This window comes from Chlamydomonas reinhardtii, chromosome 9 (assembly GCF_000002595.2).
Source record: "Chlamydomonas reinhardtii strain CC-503 cw92 mt+ chromosome 9, whole genome shotgun sequence".
In the NCBI taxonomy this organism is placed as follows: domain Eukaryota; kingdom Viridiplantae; phylum Chlorophyta; class Chlorophyceae; order Chlamydomonadales; family Chlamydomonadaceae; genus Chlamydomonas; species Chlamydomonas reinhardtii.
Genome location: NC_057012.1, coordinates 5,146,272 through 5,161,761, shown reverse-complemented (window position 1 = coordinate 5,161,761; position 15,490 = coordinate 5,146,272). Strand labels below are relative to the sequence as shown.

General features: G+C 62.0%; 3 protein-coding genes across 4 annotated transcripts; all 3 read right to left on the bottom strand.

Moving 5' to 3' along the window:
- Positions 1 to 6: 6 nt before the first annotated feature.
- Positions 7 to 6,879, bottom strand: CHLRE_09g399067v5 (uncharacterized protein). 2 transcript variants are annotated; one of them, XM_001694672.2, is made up of 9 exons: positions 6,577 to 6,879; positions 6,180 to 6,416; positions 6,029 to 6,101; positions 5,721 to 5,797; positions 5,408 to 5,435; positions 4,980 to 5,081; positions 4,610 to 4,657; positions 2,413 to 4,443; positions 7 to 2,144 (listed from the first exon to the last, which is right to left on the bottom strand). In XM_001694672.2, the coding sequence occupies exons 2-9, from the start codon at positions 6,377 to 6,379 to the stop codon at positions 2,004 to 2,006; spliced, it is 2,700 nt and encodes an 899-aa protein (XP_001694724.2). In that variant the 5' UTR covers positions 6,380 to 6,416; positions 6,577 to 6,879; the 3' UTR covers positions 7 to 2,003. The 2 variants fall into 2 exon arrangements, with proteins under 2 accessions (XP_001694724.2, XP_042921343.1); XM_043065918.1 differs by having other exon boundaries at positions 4,610 to 4,654.
- A 465-nt stretch (positions 6,880 to 7,344) lies between these two features.
- CHLRE_09g399030v5 (uncharacterized protein) lies at positions 7,345 to 11,006 on the bottom strand. Its single transcript, XM_001694671.2, has 10 exons — positions 10,731 to 11,006; positions 10,191 to 10,417; positions 9,936 to 10,086; positions 9,607 to 9,706; positions 9,309 to 9,363; positions 9,157 to 9,224; positions 8,774 to 8,931; positions 8,517 to 8,633; positions 8,324 to 8,366; positions 7,345 to 8,131 (listed from the first exon to the last, which is right to left on the bottom strand). Exons 1-10 carry the CDS (start codon positions 10,889 to 10,891, stop codon positions 7,913 to 7,915), a joined length of 1,299 nt encoding a protein of 432 aa, XP_001694723.1. The 5' UTR covers positions 10,892 to 11,006; the 3' UTR covers positions 7,345 to 7,912.
- Positions 11,007 to 11,054: 48 nt separating this feature from the next.
- Positions 11,055 to 15,416, bottom strand: CHLRE_09g398993v5 (uncharacterized protein). Its single transcript, XM_001694670.2, has 10 exons — positions 15,150 to 15,416; positions 14,425 to 14,651; positions 14,170 to 14,320; positions 13,899 to 13,998; positions 13,703 to 13,757; positions 13,428 to 13,495; positions 13,063 to 13,220; positions 12,806 to 12,922; positions 12,611 to 12,653; positions 11,055 to 12,424 (listed from the first exon to the last, which is right to left on the bottom strand). The coding sequence occupies exons 1-10, from the start codon at positions 15,308 to 15,310 to the stop codon at positions 12,206 to 12,208; spliced, it is 1,299 nt and encodes a 432-aa protein (XP_001694722.2). The 5' UTR covers positions 15,311 to 15,416; the 3' UTR covers positions 11,055 to 12,205.
- Between the last annotated feature and the right edge of the window lie 74 nt (positions 15,417 to 15,490).

Here is a 15,490-nt window from a genome sequence, read left to right as displayed (position 1 = left end):
TACTTCCATGTATTAATTTTACAGTGTAAGCTTCGGGCGTACTGCATATGGAGTGGACTCAAGGACCGTGGCCATGAAACCCGGAGTGGTACGCGCGTGGCCTGTGTCAGGAATGCCAGACCACCCTGGAAGCAGCAGTGAGCCGCTTTCTACCCCCTACACGCTTTTCACGCCAGCTGTTCCGTGCACTGAGCCCACGTCGGAAGAATGCTTCATTTCAGCACAGCTGCCGCTTGGGTATTGCCTGCCTCAGCACTCACGCATCCAGCAGTGCGCAGTGCCCAGATCGTGTCTTTTCTGCTTTCACACCCACGTGTTTCACAACCCATAACCAAGTAGTTTGTCTCCTGGCAGCCATATAGCAGACCCTCTCCTGAATGCCCCCATCTGCCTATCACTGGAAGCCTCGTCCTTCGTGTGTTACGACACGGGCGTACACGGGCGTCCTGGTGCCGACCGTGACCACACGCGAATACCCCCCCACACGTGCACAACAGTTGCAATCCACCTAACCCAGCAAGACGCGTTATGAATGCTTTGTTGAGCCACTCCTCAAGGCCCTTGACGCCCACGCCCCGCTCTCGGCCAGTCTCATGCGCCTCCTGCGTCTTTGGCTACCCAACTTTGTGTGCACCGCAGTTATGCAACCAAGAATTTATAGGGGGGGCTGGCACTGCGTTCCGCGCAGCGAAGTGCCAACCTGTGCTCTAAATATATGCACCCCGTTGCATCAGCCAGCAGCTCCCAGCCGTAAGCCTGTAGCTGTAGCAAGCCGGTGCGCTCACACCATACGCATGTATGCGCAACCTCCCCCGACCCTTTCCCCCGCGCCTGCTGCCGGCAGCACACTACGTCAGTGCTCAGGTTCGGAGTGTCACGTGCTCGCGTTGCATGCGAGCACAGGCGGCCTCTTATTTCATGTACGGCAATATCCGCATGAACGCTCCATTGCCGGTACAAGCGATGCATTTGCATAACTGCAATCGGGCCCTTCAACTCCCCCCAAGCGGCCTCACGTCCATCTGCATACCAGATGACCAGACCCACAACCCCTTCACCAAATGCGAGCATGCACGCCAACAGTCCCTGCAGTAACCCCAACGCCTTGACGGCAAGTTGGGCTGCTTCTGGACTCGGTCCTTGCCCCGGCAGCACTCCAGGCGAGACAAACGCGCCGAACCGCTATTGCTACCATTCCTGAGCGCGCGTGTGCGCTATCCGTGGCAGCATGCCTCTCGATCCCCACCAGAGCTGCTCACACCTGCTAAGGTGCTCCGGTCCCAGCCCGGGCTCTCCCTCATGTGACCAACGACCTGTCACGGATGCCGCCACCTCCAGCTGTGGCGCTCCCCCGCGCCCGCTTCATGCAATAGACCATTTGGCACTTACACGCCTTCGACGGCAAGTACCAGCGCCACGCCCCGGTCACTAAAGGGGCACCCAACTGTGTGCATGCATCGCCACTAGTGGCGGTTTAAGAGAATGAGGACAGACAGCGTTGTAGGATCAGCATCCGCTCTTGCATGCGCAGGACGCAACAAGCACTAGGCAATCACTTGGGAACTTGTTGCGCATGCCTCATTGCTGGACATGCAACACAACTATTGCGTTGTAGACAGAACATGCCAACCACAAATGCTGGCTTGCGTGTTTTTGAATGACGGATGGAGTTCATTCCTTTACTTTTGACACCCACATCAGCACAGCCAAACTGCCAAATGCGTGGCGGGTCACTGGCACCGGTGTGAGTCCCATCCTGGCAGATACTTCATACATTACCAGCACATGTTCTCAGGACATTATCCAATGTCCCCTCTCCGTACGGCATCCGCATATATTGCTGCGAACCGCCGCGCGGCCATGACCGCTGCCGCACCCAGCCACTCCTGACCGCCTAGCCAGTAGGTCACCGACCACGCAGGCTGATTGCCAACCACCCAGCCAGCCGGCTCGGCTGTACGCCTGGCCAGGCAAGCTGCTGCTCCGTAGCTCCTTAGCAGCTGCTAGTAGCTGCCGGGGTCCACGCTGGTGAGCAGGTGGGCCAGTTCCTCGCTCAGTCCCCGGTACAGCCCTGGGTCTGCTGCCGCCAACTGCTTCTGCAGCACACCCGCCAGGCCGCTGCGCCCGCCGCCGCCCATGAAGCCCTGTCGCGTGGGAGTGAGACGTCAGGTGACGCACACACGAGTCACACACGTATGAAGGTGAAGTGCAGTTGTGGGCAATGCGCGTGCAGGCAAGAAGCAAGCAAGCATGAATACGTTCCAGCAGCTAGCGAGGGCCCGTAAGGGCCTTAGGCAAGGGAAGGAGCCGCAAGCCGATGCAAGTGGACGTCCAGTCGCCGCCGCGCGCGTTCCACGCGCCCCATGCTGCACATGTGCTCTCCCTTGCCCTCCAGCCGCCCACAACACCCACCTGCAGCATACGCAGCTCCGCTGAGGACACGGGCACGCCGCCCAGGCCACCACCGCCGCCCAGCGACCCAAGCCCGCCAGGGCCCAAGCCGCCGCCGCCACCACCGCCGACTAACATTCCACGGCCACCGCCGCCGCCGCCGTAGCCGTCAAGGCCACCGCCGGGCACGCTGCCCATGCCGCCTCCGCCGCCACCCATTGGCCCGACCATGCCGCCCCCGGGCCCGCCGCCGCCGCGCTGCGCCAGCTGTCGTAGCACGGCCGCCGCGTCGGCGCCGCCGCCGCCAAGCGGCCCACCCATTATCATGGGATCATTGCCGCTCCCGTTAAAACCCATGCCTCCATACCCGCTGCCGCTGTTTCGCCGGCTGACCGGGCCGCCGCCGCCGCCACCCATGCCTCGCATGCCCCCGCCGCCAGCCCCGCCGCCATAGCCATCACCGCCGCTGCCGCCGCCCCGTCCGCCGCGGCCCATGTCGCCGTAAGGGTCATTGTACGGTCCTCCCTTGGGACCGCCGCTGCCACCGCCAGCCATGTGCATGCTGCCGTTGGAGCCGTACCCGCCGCCGTTGCCGTTATAGCCGTTAGCGTTGCCGCTACCGCCATGCGGCCCTGTGACGCCGCCGCTGCCGCGGTGGCCGCCGCCGCCGCCGCCGTGGTGCATGCCTGGCCCCATGCCTCCCATAGGCCCGCCGCCCATGCCGCCCCGCGGGCCGGCCATGTCCAGCCCATCGCTCAACGACTGCTCTCGCGACCGGCCGCCACCGAAGTCATCCATCGCCGCCACACCGCCTCGCCCCACGATGCCTTGCTGCTGCCAGGACCCATGGCCGCCCCCGCCGCCGCCCATGCCGCCCAGCCCGCCGGCCAGGACGCCAGCCGCCAGCTCCTGCCGCTCCCGCTCAATGATGCTCAGCGTGGCCGGCCCTGCCAGTCGCGCCAGCTCAATGAGGCACAGCCGTGTGGCCTCAGGCAGTGACCTGAACAGCTCAATGTCCGACACACCGCCCGGCATACCCAGGCCCGAACCGCCGCCCACGTCCGGGCCAGGCGGCAGCCGGGAAGGGCCGCCACCGCCGCCACCGGGGCCCATGCCGCCGGGGCCGCCCGCGCGGCCCGGCGGCTGCGGCTGCGTCATGCCGCCGTTGCGTGGGCCTCCGAAGGGGCCGCCGCCGCCGCCGCCGCCGGGCCCGAGGTCCATGTGGCCACTGCCGTCGTAGCTGTCATTGCGGCCGCGGTGGTCGTTGCCGTAGTCCAGGTCACGACCACCGCCGCCGCGACCGCCGGCGCCGCCACCGCCAAGAGGCCCGCCGCCGACCGGCCCGCCGGCGCCGCCGCCAGGCAGCAGGTCCAGCAGCTGTCGGCTGCCGCCGCTGGCTCCCAGCGGCGGCGGCAGCACGCCAGCGGCCGCCGCCGCCGCCGCCAGCGCCGCTGCTGCGCTGTTGGTACGGCCCAGCGGCCTGCCTGGTCCAGCGCCGGGCCCAGCCCCCAGCCCTAGCCCTCCCAGGCCTCCTGGCCCGAGCCCAAGCCCGCCTGCCGGCCCCAGGCTGCCGCCCATACCAAGTGGGCCTCCCGGGCCCAGCCCAAAGCCTCCCGGGCCAAGGCCCAAGTCGACGGGCCCCAGGGGTCCCAGTGGCCCGCCGCCGCCGCCTCCCAGTGCGTTGACGTTCAGCGCAAGGTTGCTGTTGAGCTGCTGAAGCGCCGCCGTCGGGTCGATCGGGCCTGTTCCCGCGCCGCCACCACCGTTACCACGATCCCCACGGTCGCCGCGGTCCCCGCGGTCACGATCGCCAGCACCCGCACCGACGCTCACACCTCTGACGCCCGTGCTGATGCTGGCGCCGTGCTGCTCGCCGCCGGGGCCGCTGCCGCCGCCGGGGCCGCCGTCGTCGCCGTCGCCGTCATCCACATACGCGTCGTCGTCGCCGTCATCGGTGGCCGAGCCCGACTCAGCGGAGCGCGAGCGGTTCCGTCGCGACCTGCCGCGACCGCTGCCGCCGGCGGTGATTGTGGCCTGCGCGCGCCGCGTGGCCTATGTGTGCAGGACAGGCAAGAAGGGGGCACGCAGCCCAGTGTTTTAGGGAGGCCGGCTTTGCAAGCGGCAAAGTGTGTGGCAGCCTTCAAAATCGATCCGCGGCAGCGCCCCCTTCCCAATCAGCCACCCATCCACCCGACATTGCTCAGTCCAGCCAACTCACCTTGCCGGCCCAGTTGCCGTTGATGGAAATCTCCGCCTTGGTCTGCTGCTGTGTATCACGCGGGGATCGGTAGCCGGTCACGGCCAAAGGGTAGCGCGAGCGTCACTTTATTGCGCTTGGCGGGACCGCAGCTGTAGCCCATAGGCTGTCCATTCCATCTGGTTAGGCTGTCACGCACCCGCTTTCACATCTCCATTTCACGCTGCGCTCCATTGCGCTCAAGCTCGAGCCCGGCTACTTTAAGACCCTCCTCATTCCGCTCTTCTCACTGGCCTTTCCCCCAAAGCCGTGCCCCCCTCCTGAGTCCCCCTGCTCTCTGGGCCCTCAGGCTCCCTCCCGGCCTCGCCTCCCAGCCCCCTCCCGGCCTCACCGCGTCCTTGGTCCGGCTGGTGTCCAGCTCTGGGTGGTCCAGCAGCCACTGCAGCACCACCCGCTCCTTCAGAAAGCGATTGCGCAGCGTGTTGGTGTTCACCTTTGGGGACAGACGGAGGGAGAGGGGTTTGGGTCAGGGGGGGAGGGGATGGATGATGCGGAGGGTTGCGGTTGGCGACTATGCGGGCGAGCAACTGGAACATCGGGTGCAGGTGTGGGCGCGGGTTACGGCTGAGCGAGCAGGAGGGGTAGTGCGCGGTTGCGGGGAAGGGATGGGAGGGCAGTAGGCGGAGTCGAGGAGGAGCTGGCAGGAGGCCGGCGAGTGGTGAGTGGTGGCCGCAACTGCATCTTGGAACCGCAGGCCTCCCTCCTGAGTTGGCCCCGCCCCAGCACCACGCCTCCCTCCCCCCTGCAGTCCAGCCTTACCTTGCGCTTCAGCGTGGCGTTCCAGTGGCTGCATGCGCAGACAGCAGAAAGGGACACGTGTGCCAAGAATGGCGGTTGGAGTGACAGATGCGCAACCTGGGACGACTCACGAGGCGAGTATCGACCTGGGCTGTAGCAAGCCAGGCTGTCAACGGCATGTATTTCCATCGCTGCTTCCGTTCCCCCACGCTGAACATGCGCGGCAATTAAACCGTGTCTGTGCTGTTTAGTCGTACCCGAGTCGGCCCTTCAGCACCCCCCCACCCGTGGCAGTTAGCCCGCCTCGGTCCGGCCCCTCGACAGCGTCACTCACTTCTTAACGCTGTTGTCCGTTCGCCCGCTCAGCAGCTTCGCAATCGCCGCCCACTTGTTGCCGTGTACCTCGTGTGCCTGCGGTGATGTGCAGTTGGTTTGGCCTTGGTTGGCGGTTTTAGCGGTTGACAAGGTGCCGTGCCTGTTGGCACGCACTAACCGCCAGCGGACGGCAAACGCACAGTTGCTGCCACGGCATGCCGATCCCTCGCTCGCAGACAGACGCTCCGCTGTCTCCCGCATCCAGCATGACCACTCGCTCCGGGCTGAGTAACCGCGAGAGCCTTGGCTAACCACGAGCCGGCTCACCAAAATGATGACAGCGTCCTCCCACTCCGAGAACGGCTCCTTCTTAACATCCGGGTTGAGCTGATTATGCCATCTGCAATGCACGATCCCGCAAGGAATGCGCGGATGAATCGAGCTCACAAAAGGGACGGGCCGCGACGACTTGACTCACCGGAGTCGGCAGCTTTTCCCAGACCGCCCCTTGATGCCAGCCGCCACCACACTCCAATTCTTTGTGCCATAGGTGGCGATGAGTTTCGTCAGCAGGGCGTCCTCCTCCGGCGTCCAGGCGCCCTTCTTGATGTCATCGCCACCGCCCCACTGCTCGCCATCCATATCTACGTCCATATCCCTATCAGGGTCAGCAGGCATACTGCCTGCTCACGCGTGCACGCGTGCAGGGCCAGCCCTGCAACAATTTGGGCGCAATATAAGTTGGTCACAGCGCCCGTAGCCCTCTAGCATAACACGGTTGAAAACTCCAGTATCCATTCCAGCTACCACGCCGCAGAACCCTGACTAGCGAGCGAAGCGTCGGTTCTCCGCCCTCAAACCGAGCGCGAACCCACCCGCGAGGCGGCCCGCTTGAGGGTAAATCCTTGACCGTTTGTACTTGCGCTAATGCACTACAATGTAGGAAGTCGATAAACCGCGTCGGGGGTCCGTCAAACCAAGCTCCAGTTGGCCGCAGCGCACCGCCTCTCCGAGCCCTGTCAGTGTCTCTATTATGTCCATCTTGACATGAAGCTCATACAGGGCACCATGATCACAGCTCCGGGCTAAGCGGGCCGGGCTCCAGCGCAAGTTGGGTCTGTGAGATTGAGTTGCGGAGCTGTGTCTATTTGCAGAAGTTCCTGGTTAACTGGTGTGCGTAGGCTGTGTTCTCGCAATTAGCATACTTTTGAATCAACTGCAAGACCAACTGATGTCCCGCGCGTGGGCCAGGACACAATCAACTGCACTGCGAACGCCAATCGTGCGCGCAATTAGCCAAGCGGGCGAGAGCAGCATGCACCGGTGGCATGGTATTCCGTAGCCCAGGCCCGCAGCCCTTGTTCCGCGCGCTAGAGCGCTGGTCGCAGGGTAAGCAGTCGGCAGCCCCACCCACACGCCAACCGCCCATCGCCCTGCCCACGGTACAGAGCGGTTGGCAGAATTTGTTGGCGAGTGGAGCGTTGGACCACACCGGGGCGGGCTTGTAGGTAGTGTAGGTAGTGTCCATCCTAAGGGCCAGGGGACGCTCCGCCGGCAACGCTTCATCAGAGCCCGCCGGATTTGGGAACCCAACCGGGGTTGCGGGCCCAGCACAAACGCGCACCGCAGCCAGATACGGAGGGTCGTCAGGCCATGAGGTACAACTGTATTCCTTGCCTTGCAAGGGATCCCTGATTACCCGATATAGGCATGAGCAACCTGTGGTTTGCTCCTGGTGACATGCAATACCGGTAGGCGATAGCTACGTGGAACATGCACTGCCTCAAGCGATCTTGCCGCGCATACACCATGACTCCATAAGGATGCCTGGGCAACTCGCAAATCCCTCCTGCTCATCCCCAAATCCTGCTGGCATCTATCATTACGTACCGGTTAGTTCTTGCCCTCACCGCCTGCGCGCACCCTCTGTAACTGCAAACACTCACAACCTCTTAACCCCTTGCACACACCAGCCTGCAACTGCTCATGCAACAGTGCGCAACAGCTTCATACCCTGACACCAGAACACCAGCGCATCACGTCAGCCCTCTTCGCACCTTGCCTAGTAAGAACGCGGTACACTTCAACTACCGGGTGATTGCATTTGTTTGAATCACTGTCATTTGCAAGTCCTGGTAGTCCGCTGGCTCTCTGCACCTTCCGGTTGTTTCTATCTGCATTCTAATTCCCGTGACTTCAGTTACAATCAGCTTAAACATTTAAGGTGCGCTCATAGTCCTCAATGGACTTGAAGAGGGCACCGAAGTTGCCTTTCCCGAAGCCGCCGCAGCCAGCCGCCTGCTCCGTCCCCACCACAGCGCCCGTAGCAGGCTCTTTCACCTCCCGCATGCAGCCCACACGCTGGATGATCTCAATAAACACCGTGGGCCGGTCGCCCAGCGGCTTGGTGAAGATCTGCAGCAGCACGCCCTGCGGACACGAGGCGAAGGGCGGCACATGCGCTGCGTGAGCATTGCCCGAGGCGAACATGCTGACTTGCCGCGTTATCCATAGTCAAGGATAAGCCACAGGGGTGACCTTCCCCAAGCTGAGCCTGCCGTCGCATACAATCCAACACAAGAGCCCACACATGCCCATATGCCCACACGCGCACGTGCGCACCTGGTCGTCCTTGTCCACCAGGATGCCCAGCTCCTCCACCTCCCTGCAGTGCGGCAGAAGTGGGGCCAAAGGCATTGTGTACGGCATACCAGACTGTCCAAGCCTTCACGACTCAGGCCAGCAAACCGCAACAGTCCCTACACGCGAACGGTGGATGGATGGCCATCTTGCCGGGCCTAGCCCGCCGACCCACCTGTACTGCTGCGGCGTGAGCGAGTCGCCGATGCGGGCGTACATGTCTTTGTAGTACTTGGCATTTGCCCGTGGCATGAACTCGAAGCCACCCAGCTCGCTGCGCGCGCGCATCTCCCTGCATGCGCGGGTAAGGCGTAGTCGTTAGCGCGCGGTTACTTTATCGCAACCTTCAACCACACCATGGCTGCCCGATACAGCCAATGCGTTCCCACAGCGCCAGCTGAAGCCATGGAAATACGGAACCCGGCCACTCACCGCAGGGTGGTGAAGATGTCGTTGCTGAGCAGCGCCAGGTGCTGCAGCCCCGGCCCCTCGTTCTGCTCCAGGTAGGTCTGGATTTGGCTCTTGCGCGGCGTGCCAAAGGTGGGCTCGTTCACAGGCAGCAGCACTGCCTCGTTGTTGGAGGCCAGCACCTGGACGCATCGAAACGACACACCATTACCGCAACGTGGGTACAACTGTGGCGTGGCCCGAGGGTATGGCGCGGCCTAGCATACCTGCGATTGTGGGCAGCAGCCTAGGGTCCCCTAAATAAGCAGCCTCTACGCTGGGGTGGATTCCTTTGTAAACCCGAAATCCCCAAGGAGCCCGTAAGTACCAATCAGGGCCAGTCCGCGTCTCACCCCCGCCGCACGCACCATGCTGTTCAGGCCGCTGTCCACAGTGCCCACGTCCTCCGCAACAAACTCTGAGAACTCGTGGAAACCTGGTGAAAGAAAACGAAGGAGGCAGTGCAAATTGCCAATGTGGTGGCCAATTAATTATGGTGTTTGGTGAGTGCTGTACCCACCTGTGAAGCCGGTGATGTACTCCACGGCCTTGATCAGGTCATGGGTGTTGCCCACCTGCACACAATATAGCACAAATACGAAGCGCTAAGCGTTATCTACGGTGTATTACCCACAGCCCACACCGCTGTGGACAGCTAGGCGCGAAGGAAGCTTCACGATGCCTAGCAGTAGACGCGCCCGCGCATCAAGGCAGCACCCCCCTTTTACATCGCATTCCAGCTCCTTGTAACCAATCCTCCAAACCCCCTCCGGACCTCCCAGATTCCCCAGGCCCTGCTTTCCCCCTGGCTGCCGCACCGCGTGGTCCAGACGTTGCAGGCCGAAGGAGGTCACGGCCGAGTCTGTGACGGGCGTGTAGCCGGCCAGGAAGGGGCCCTGGAAGGAGCCCGACACGTAGCTGCGCGGGCGTGCGGGGGTAAGGCGGGGTGCAGCACTGACTTCAGGCTCGGATACCAACCGTACAACCGCACGCATGATCGCAGGCCCGAGCCCCGGTGTACACCGTTGCCGCGTGTGCAGCCATCTACAGTTTCCCCATTTAGTAATCTGTTTGTATCCATGCCATGCGTAACTGGGTTTAGTGTGCAATACACTTCAATCAATGCGCGCTCCACAGCCCGCCTTACCGCAGCACGACCTCGCCGTACAGCAGCACCTCCGAGATGACCTGGCTGGTGCCGCTCGCCTCATCCCGCAGCTCCACCGGCGGCAGCACGCCCTTGGCCCCGTGCGCCACAGACACCTCGTACGCCGTCTTGGCGTCATCCACCAGCAGGCCTGGGGAAAAGAAGTAAGGCGACGGCAGGGTGCAGCTGGCCAGTCAAGACGTGATCGGAAGCTCGCATCGCTCCCGGCAACCACGGCCATATCCTCCTGCGCACCTACTGCCCGCACCGCCAGCCCGTGCGAGTTGATGAACTCATACGCATGGTCGATGTTGTAGTGACGCAGCGGAACGCCCTCGCTGACCGAGGCGCACTTGCGGCTGTAGGGCGCGGTGAAGGTGAAGACCAGGTCGTTGGAGCGCAGCACGTAGGAGGCAAAGAGCTGGTTGTTGGTGGACTGGTCGGACTTGGCGACCAGCGGCATGCCCAGGCCGTAGGAGAACCTGCGCCGCATGACATGAACACATAGATTGAACTCGCAGGCCTCTATCATCAAGGTGGAGGTGCCAGGTACACGGTCGTTCCTGAGGACCAGGTTTGGGTACCGCAGCCACGCGCCCGCAGCGCCCCGGTCCCCACGAACCCGCAAGACACAAGTTAACACCGCCATGCATTTTGAGGGCCATCATGCGCTGGTTTGTTCCTCTCAAGGAGTATGCAACGGCAGTTCCACACCAGAAGTCCGCGTGGCCCAGCGAACGTTCCATCCACGTAGCCGAACCAGCCCGAAAAACGCTCACCCCTTGCAACTCTTACCGCTTCGATGTGTTTGTTGCATCTCCGCACCAGAAATCGATGTGATGAAACTTGTGGACGGTGAATTTGTCTGAAAGCGGGTTCTGGCGCACGAAATTCTTGTAGCCCACGAGCTTAATGCCCCCCTCCCGATCTCCGGTGCCTGCACCACCCGCTCCCATAGTTGGTATGGGCTATAAATGGAGCGGTAAGTCGTGTCGCGCGAGCGTGACCAGTCACAAGGCCTTCTGGGTTCTGGAGACACGGCGAACGGCGCTAGCGCTGATGTTGTGTATATCAAGTTCGCATGACAGTATTTTATGCTGAAAGCAGCAGCGAATGCGCACCCCAGACTCGATGCACTCGATCGCTCTGACACCGCTCTGACGTCGGCGAAGGGTGCCGGAGCTGTCTACACATCAGGCATCACGCTGAACGCATGCATAAGTAGGCGAATAAAGGTACGGGAGAAGCGGCAGCTCGTCATCAGCGTAATTGTGCCCCCCAAATTAGCGACCCCGCGTGACCCCGCGACTTCCAACCTCAGCCAGCGTACTCGCTCTGTGAGCATTGGCTTTTATATATCATGATCCTGCGCGTATTGAAGTCAAGAGCGATTTACCTGGCAGCGCCAGTCGCAGCTCGGGTGCCAACCGCTGCACATGGGCATGCTCAGGCATGCTTGCGCAGGGGCCTGGTAGTGCCCAGGGCACGTTGGCGCCTTGGGCCTCTCTGGGCAGATGTATTCAGATGACATTAAAGCATTCAAGCCGCCGCGCACTGGGTCTTGGGGTGGGCACATGTGACATGTACAATTCAAATGGACGGACTAGAGCAGTCGTGTAACGGCGAGTCTCTTGTTCTCTCGCGCAGCTTTGGTCTGTCACGCCGACGCGCCCCTTTCATGCATCGCTGATTAGGGGCACCAGCATCCCCCTGTGCTGCAGTGCCCGCGGGCTCCGCACATAACGTCATCTGATGTCAAAATGACGTCTCTAGGCGTCAGCCCCTAGGCGGCGCTGAGTAGGCGCAGCAACTGCCTGTCTGCAGCATCTGGGCGCATTGCCACTCCTTCATACACTGCCAGCCCCCCCACACAGGGCCTTTTTGTTTTTACGACCATGTGCTCCTGGGACCTGCAACTGCTATGCACAGCCTGGTCACCACAAGCTTGCGTGGCTCTAGGCCAATGCGGCGGCGCCACCACCACGCACCTTCAGCATAGTGCGCGGGACCCATTCACTTGCTACACACACAGTGCACACTCTAAGCACATTGCGCACACACCCCACCAACTGAAGAGCGTACGCAGTAGCGCCGCACCGTTGCATTCCATTGCAATCCAGCGGCTGACATGAGCCTACTGAGCGCGCATGCTACCTCGCTCTGCTAGCATGTAATCTACCTGACTCGAGTACGGTGCACCTGGCACCGCCACCACATATCTCGTGACCTCCTGCGTTACTTATCTGCTGCTAGCCTAGCTCTGACGTGCTCTACACATTTAGGGTGCGCTCATAGTCCTCAATGGACTTGAAGAGGGCGCCGAAGTTGCCTTTCCCGAAGCCGCCGCAGCCAGCCGCCTGCTCCGTCCCCACCACAGCGCCCGTAGCAGGCTCCTTCACCTCCCGCATGCAGCCCACACGCTGGATGATCTCAATAAACACCGTGGGCCGGTCGCCCAGCGGCTTGGTGAAGATCTGCAGCAGCACGCCCTGCGGACAAGCGGCGAAGGGCGGCACATGCGCTGCGTGAGCCGCCTGCGGCCAGACTGCCTGGTGAGCCGCGATAGGTCCTTGGTGTGCCGCCGGGCAAGGCCTCCCCAAGCCGAGCCTGCCGTCGCATACAATCCAACACAAGAGCCCACACATGCCCATATGCCCACACGCGCACGTGCGCACCTGGTCGTCCTTGTCCACCAGGATGCCCAGCTCCTCCACCTCCCTGCGGTGCGGGGCAGAAGTGAAAACACAGGCATTGTGTACGGCATACCAGACTGTCCAAGCCTTCACGACTCAGGCCAGCAAACCGCAACGGTCCCTGCACGCGGACGGTGGATGGATGGCCATCTTGCCGGGCCTAGCCCGCCGACCCACCTGTACTGCTGCGGCGTGAGCGAGTCGCCGATGCGGGCGTACATGTCTTTGTAGTACTTCGCATTTGCCCGCGGCATGAACTCGAAGCCACCCAGCTCGCTGCGCGCGCGCATCTCCCTGCATGCGCGGGTAAGGCGTAGTCGTTAGCGCGCGGTTACTTTATCGCAACCTTCAACCACACCATGGCTGCCCGATACAGCCAATGCGTTCCCACAGCGCCAGCTGAAGCCATGGAAATACGGAACCCGGCCACTCACCGCAGGGTGGTGAAGATGTCGTTGCTGAGCAGCGCCAGGTGCTGCAGCCCCGGCCCCTCGTTCTGCTCCAGGTAGGTCTGGATTTGGCTCTTGCGCGGCGTGCCGAAGGTGGGCTCGTTCACAGGCATCAATATGGTCTCCTCGTTGTTGGCAAGCACCTGGGTGGATTGAGTTGACACACCCGTATTGTAGCATGTGTACAACTGTGGCGTGGCCCGAGCCCCGGTGCACCCTGCACGTTTATGCGATTGTGGGCAGCAGCCTAGGAGCCGCTGACTAAGCAGCTTCCGCGCTGGGGCAGATTCCTTCGTGAGCCGACGCACACACTCACAGGGCCACGCCCCATACCCAGCAGCCGCACGCACCATGCTGTTCAGGCCGCTGTCCACAGTGCCCACGTCCTCCGCAACAAACTCTGAGAACTCGTGGAAGCCTGGTGGAAGGGACAGAGGGCAGGTTGGAGGAGCGAGGTGATCAGGGGGGCTGAGGACCAGTGGCCGGGACAATGGCGGCGCCACGGCGAGGGCGCTGTGCCACGCAACCACCGCCACCCTCCACGCATACCCACGCGCGCACGTGTCGCCATGATGACACTGAATTAAAGTCTTCTTTTTGTCATCAATTCATATCCCTCACCCACCACAGAACCCGGTGATGTACTCCACGGCCTTGATCAGGTCGTGTGTGTTGCCCACCTGCAGTAAGGAACCGAAGACATGGGGTAGCCACTTGCGCACAGCCTACCTAGCACCTGTTACCCGCCGCTGCGGTCCATACCTCTTGGAGCATGGCGTTCACCATTTCACCTGCCCCTGCCTCCCCCCTGCTGGACTCACCGCGTGGTCCACGCGCTGTAACCCAATCGACGCGACCGGCGAGTCTGTGACTGGCGTGTAGCCGGCCATGAAAGGGCCCTCGAAGGAGCCCGACACGTAGCTGCGTGGGGGTGCGGGGGTAAGGCGGGTAGTTGGGTTCAGCACTGAGGTAAGGCTTGGACACCAACCGTGCAGTGCAGCCTCACCCTCATCCCGCTCCCGCATCAAATATCCGTCATCCCTCAAGCCCAGTTCCCGACATGCGGGCGCACCATCTTGCACTGGAACGCACCGGAAAACGACGTCCCCGTAAACAATGACCTCCGAGATGACCTGGCTGGTGCCGCTCGCCTCATCCCGCAACTCCACCGGCGGCAGCACGCCCTTGGCCCCGTGCGCCACAGACACCTCGTACGCCGTCTTGGCGTCATCCACCAGCAGGCCTGGGGAAAAGAAGTAAGGCGACGGCAGGGTGCAGCGGGCCAGTCTAGATGTGATCGGAAGCTCGCATCGCTCCCGGCAACCACGGCCATATCCTCCTACGCACCTACTGCCCGCACCGCCAGCCCGTGCGAGTTGATGAACTCATACGCATGGTCGATGTTGTAGTGACGCAGCGGAACGCCCTCGCTGACCGAGGCGCACTTGCGGCTGTAGGGCGCGGTGAAGGTGAAGACCAGGTCGTTGGAGCGCAGCACGTAGGAGGCAAAGAGCTGGTTGTTGGTGGACTGGTCGGACTTGGCGACCAGCGGCATGCCCAGGCCATAAGAGAACCTGTGGGTTAGGTAGGACAAGTGGTGAGGGCTGGGCTTCTTCACGCGTCAGGCTGCCACCGCTAGGGATCGGTACCGGCGACACCGTACCGAAGTCCTGTAACTAACATGTGTACATCAAGGCTACATACAGGCCCAGCCCTCAACACATATGCCGAGCCTACTAACACATCGCATGTAGCAACGTGCTACATGACTGGTTGATCCTGATCTCTACTCTACGGGCGACCCCGCCCCTGCCATGCCGTGTGCTTGCCCTACAGGTAGGCACACGTACCCAGACCCGCGCGAACTGAGCTCCCCCTGCTGGCCGAACAGCCAACCGCAGAACACCTCAGGCCATTGCAACACATGCAAGCAGAAACCACGTTCACATACATGCGCATCCAACCGCTTGATATTGCCAGATGTTGGCCAGGTACAGATGCGCAGATGTACAAATGTTGTATCAGAGCTTGGCGACGCGCACTATTATCCTTGTCGAGTGCGCACGACCCACCGCTTGTATGTGTTGGTCGCATCCGCGCACCAGAACTCGAAGCTATGGAACCTCTTAATAGCAAACCGGTCGGATTGTGGATTATAGCGCACAAAATTCTTGTGCCCTACCAACTTGATCCCGCCATTCGCTACCGTGGTAGAAGCGCCACCAGCGCCCATGTTATAGCGCTCAGGCGATTCTACGCCGCGACAAACGCAACAAGCTCAGACTTTAATCCACGTCAAGTGCAAACGGCCCAGCGGTAAGTTTTACGAGTCTAGATATTGTAGTTGTACGCTCAGTTAAGTGCGTTGTACTCAGCTGTAATGTTTGCCTATGATTCCGGGTTCCAAGATCGA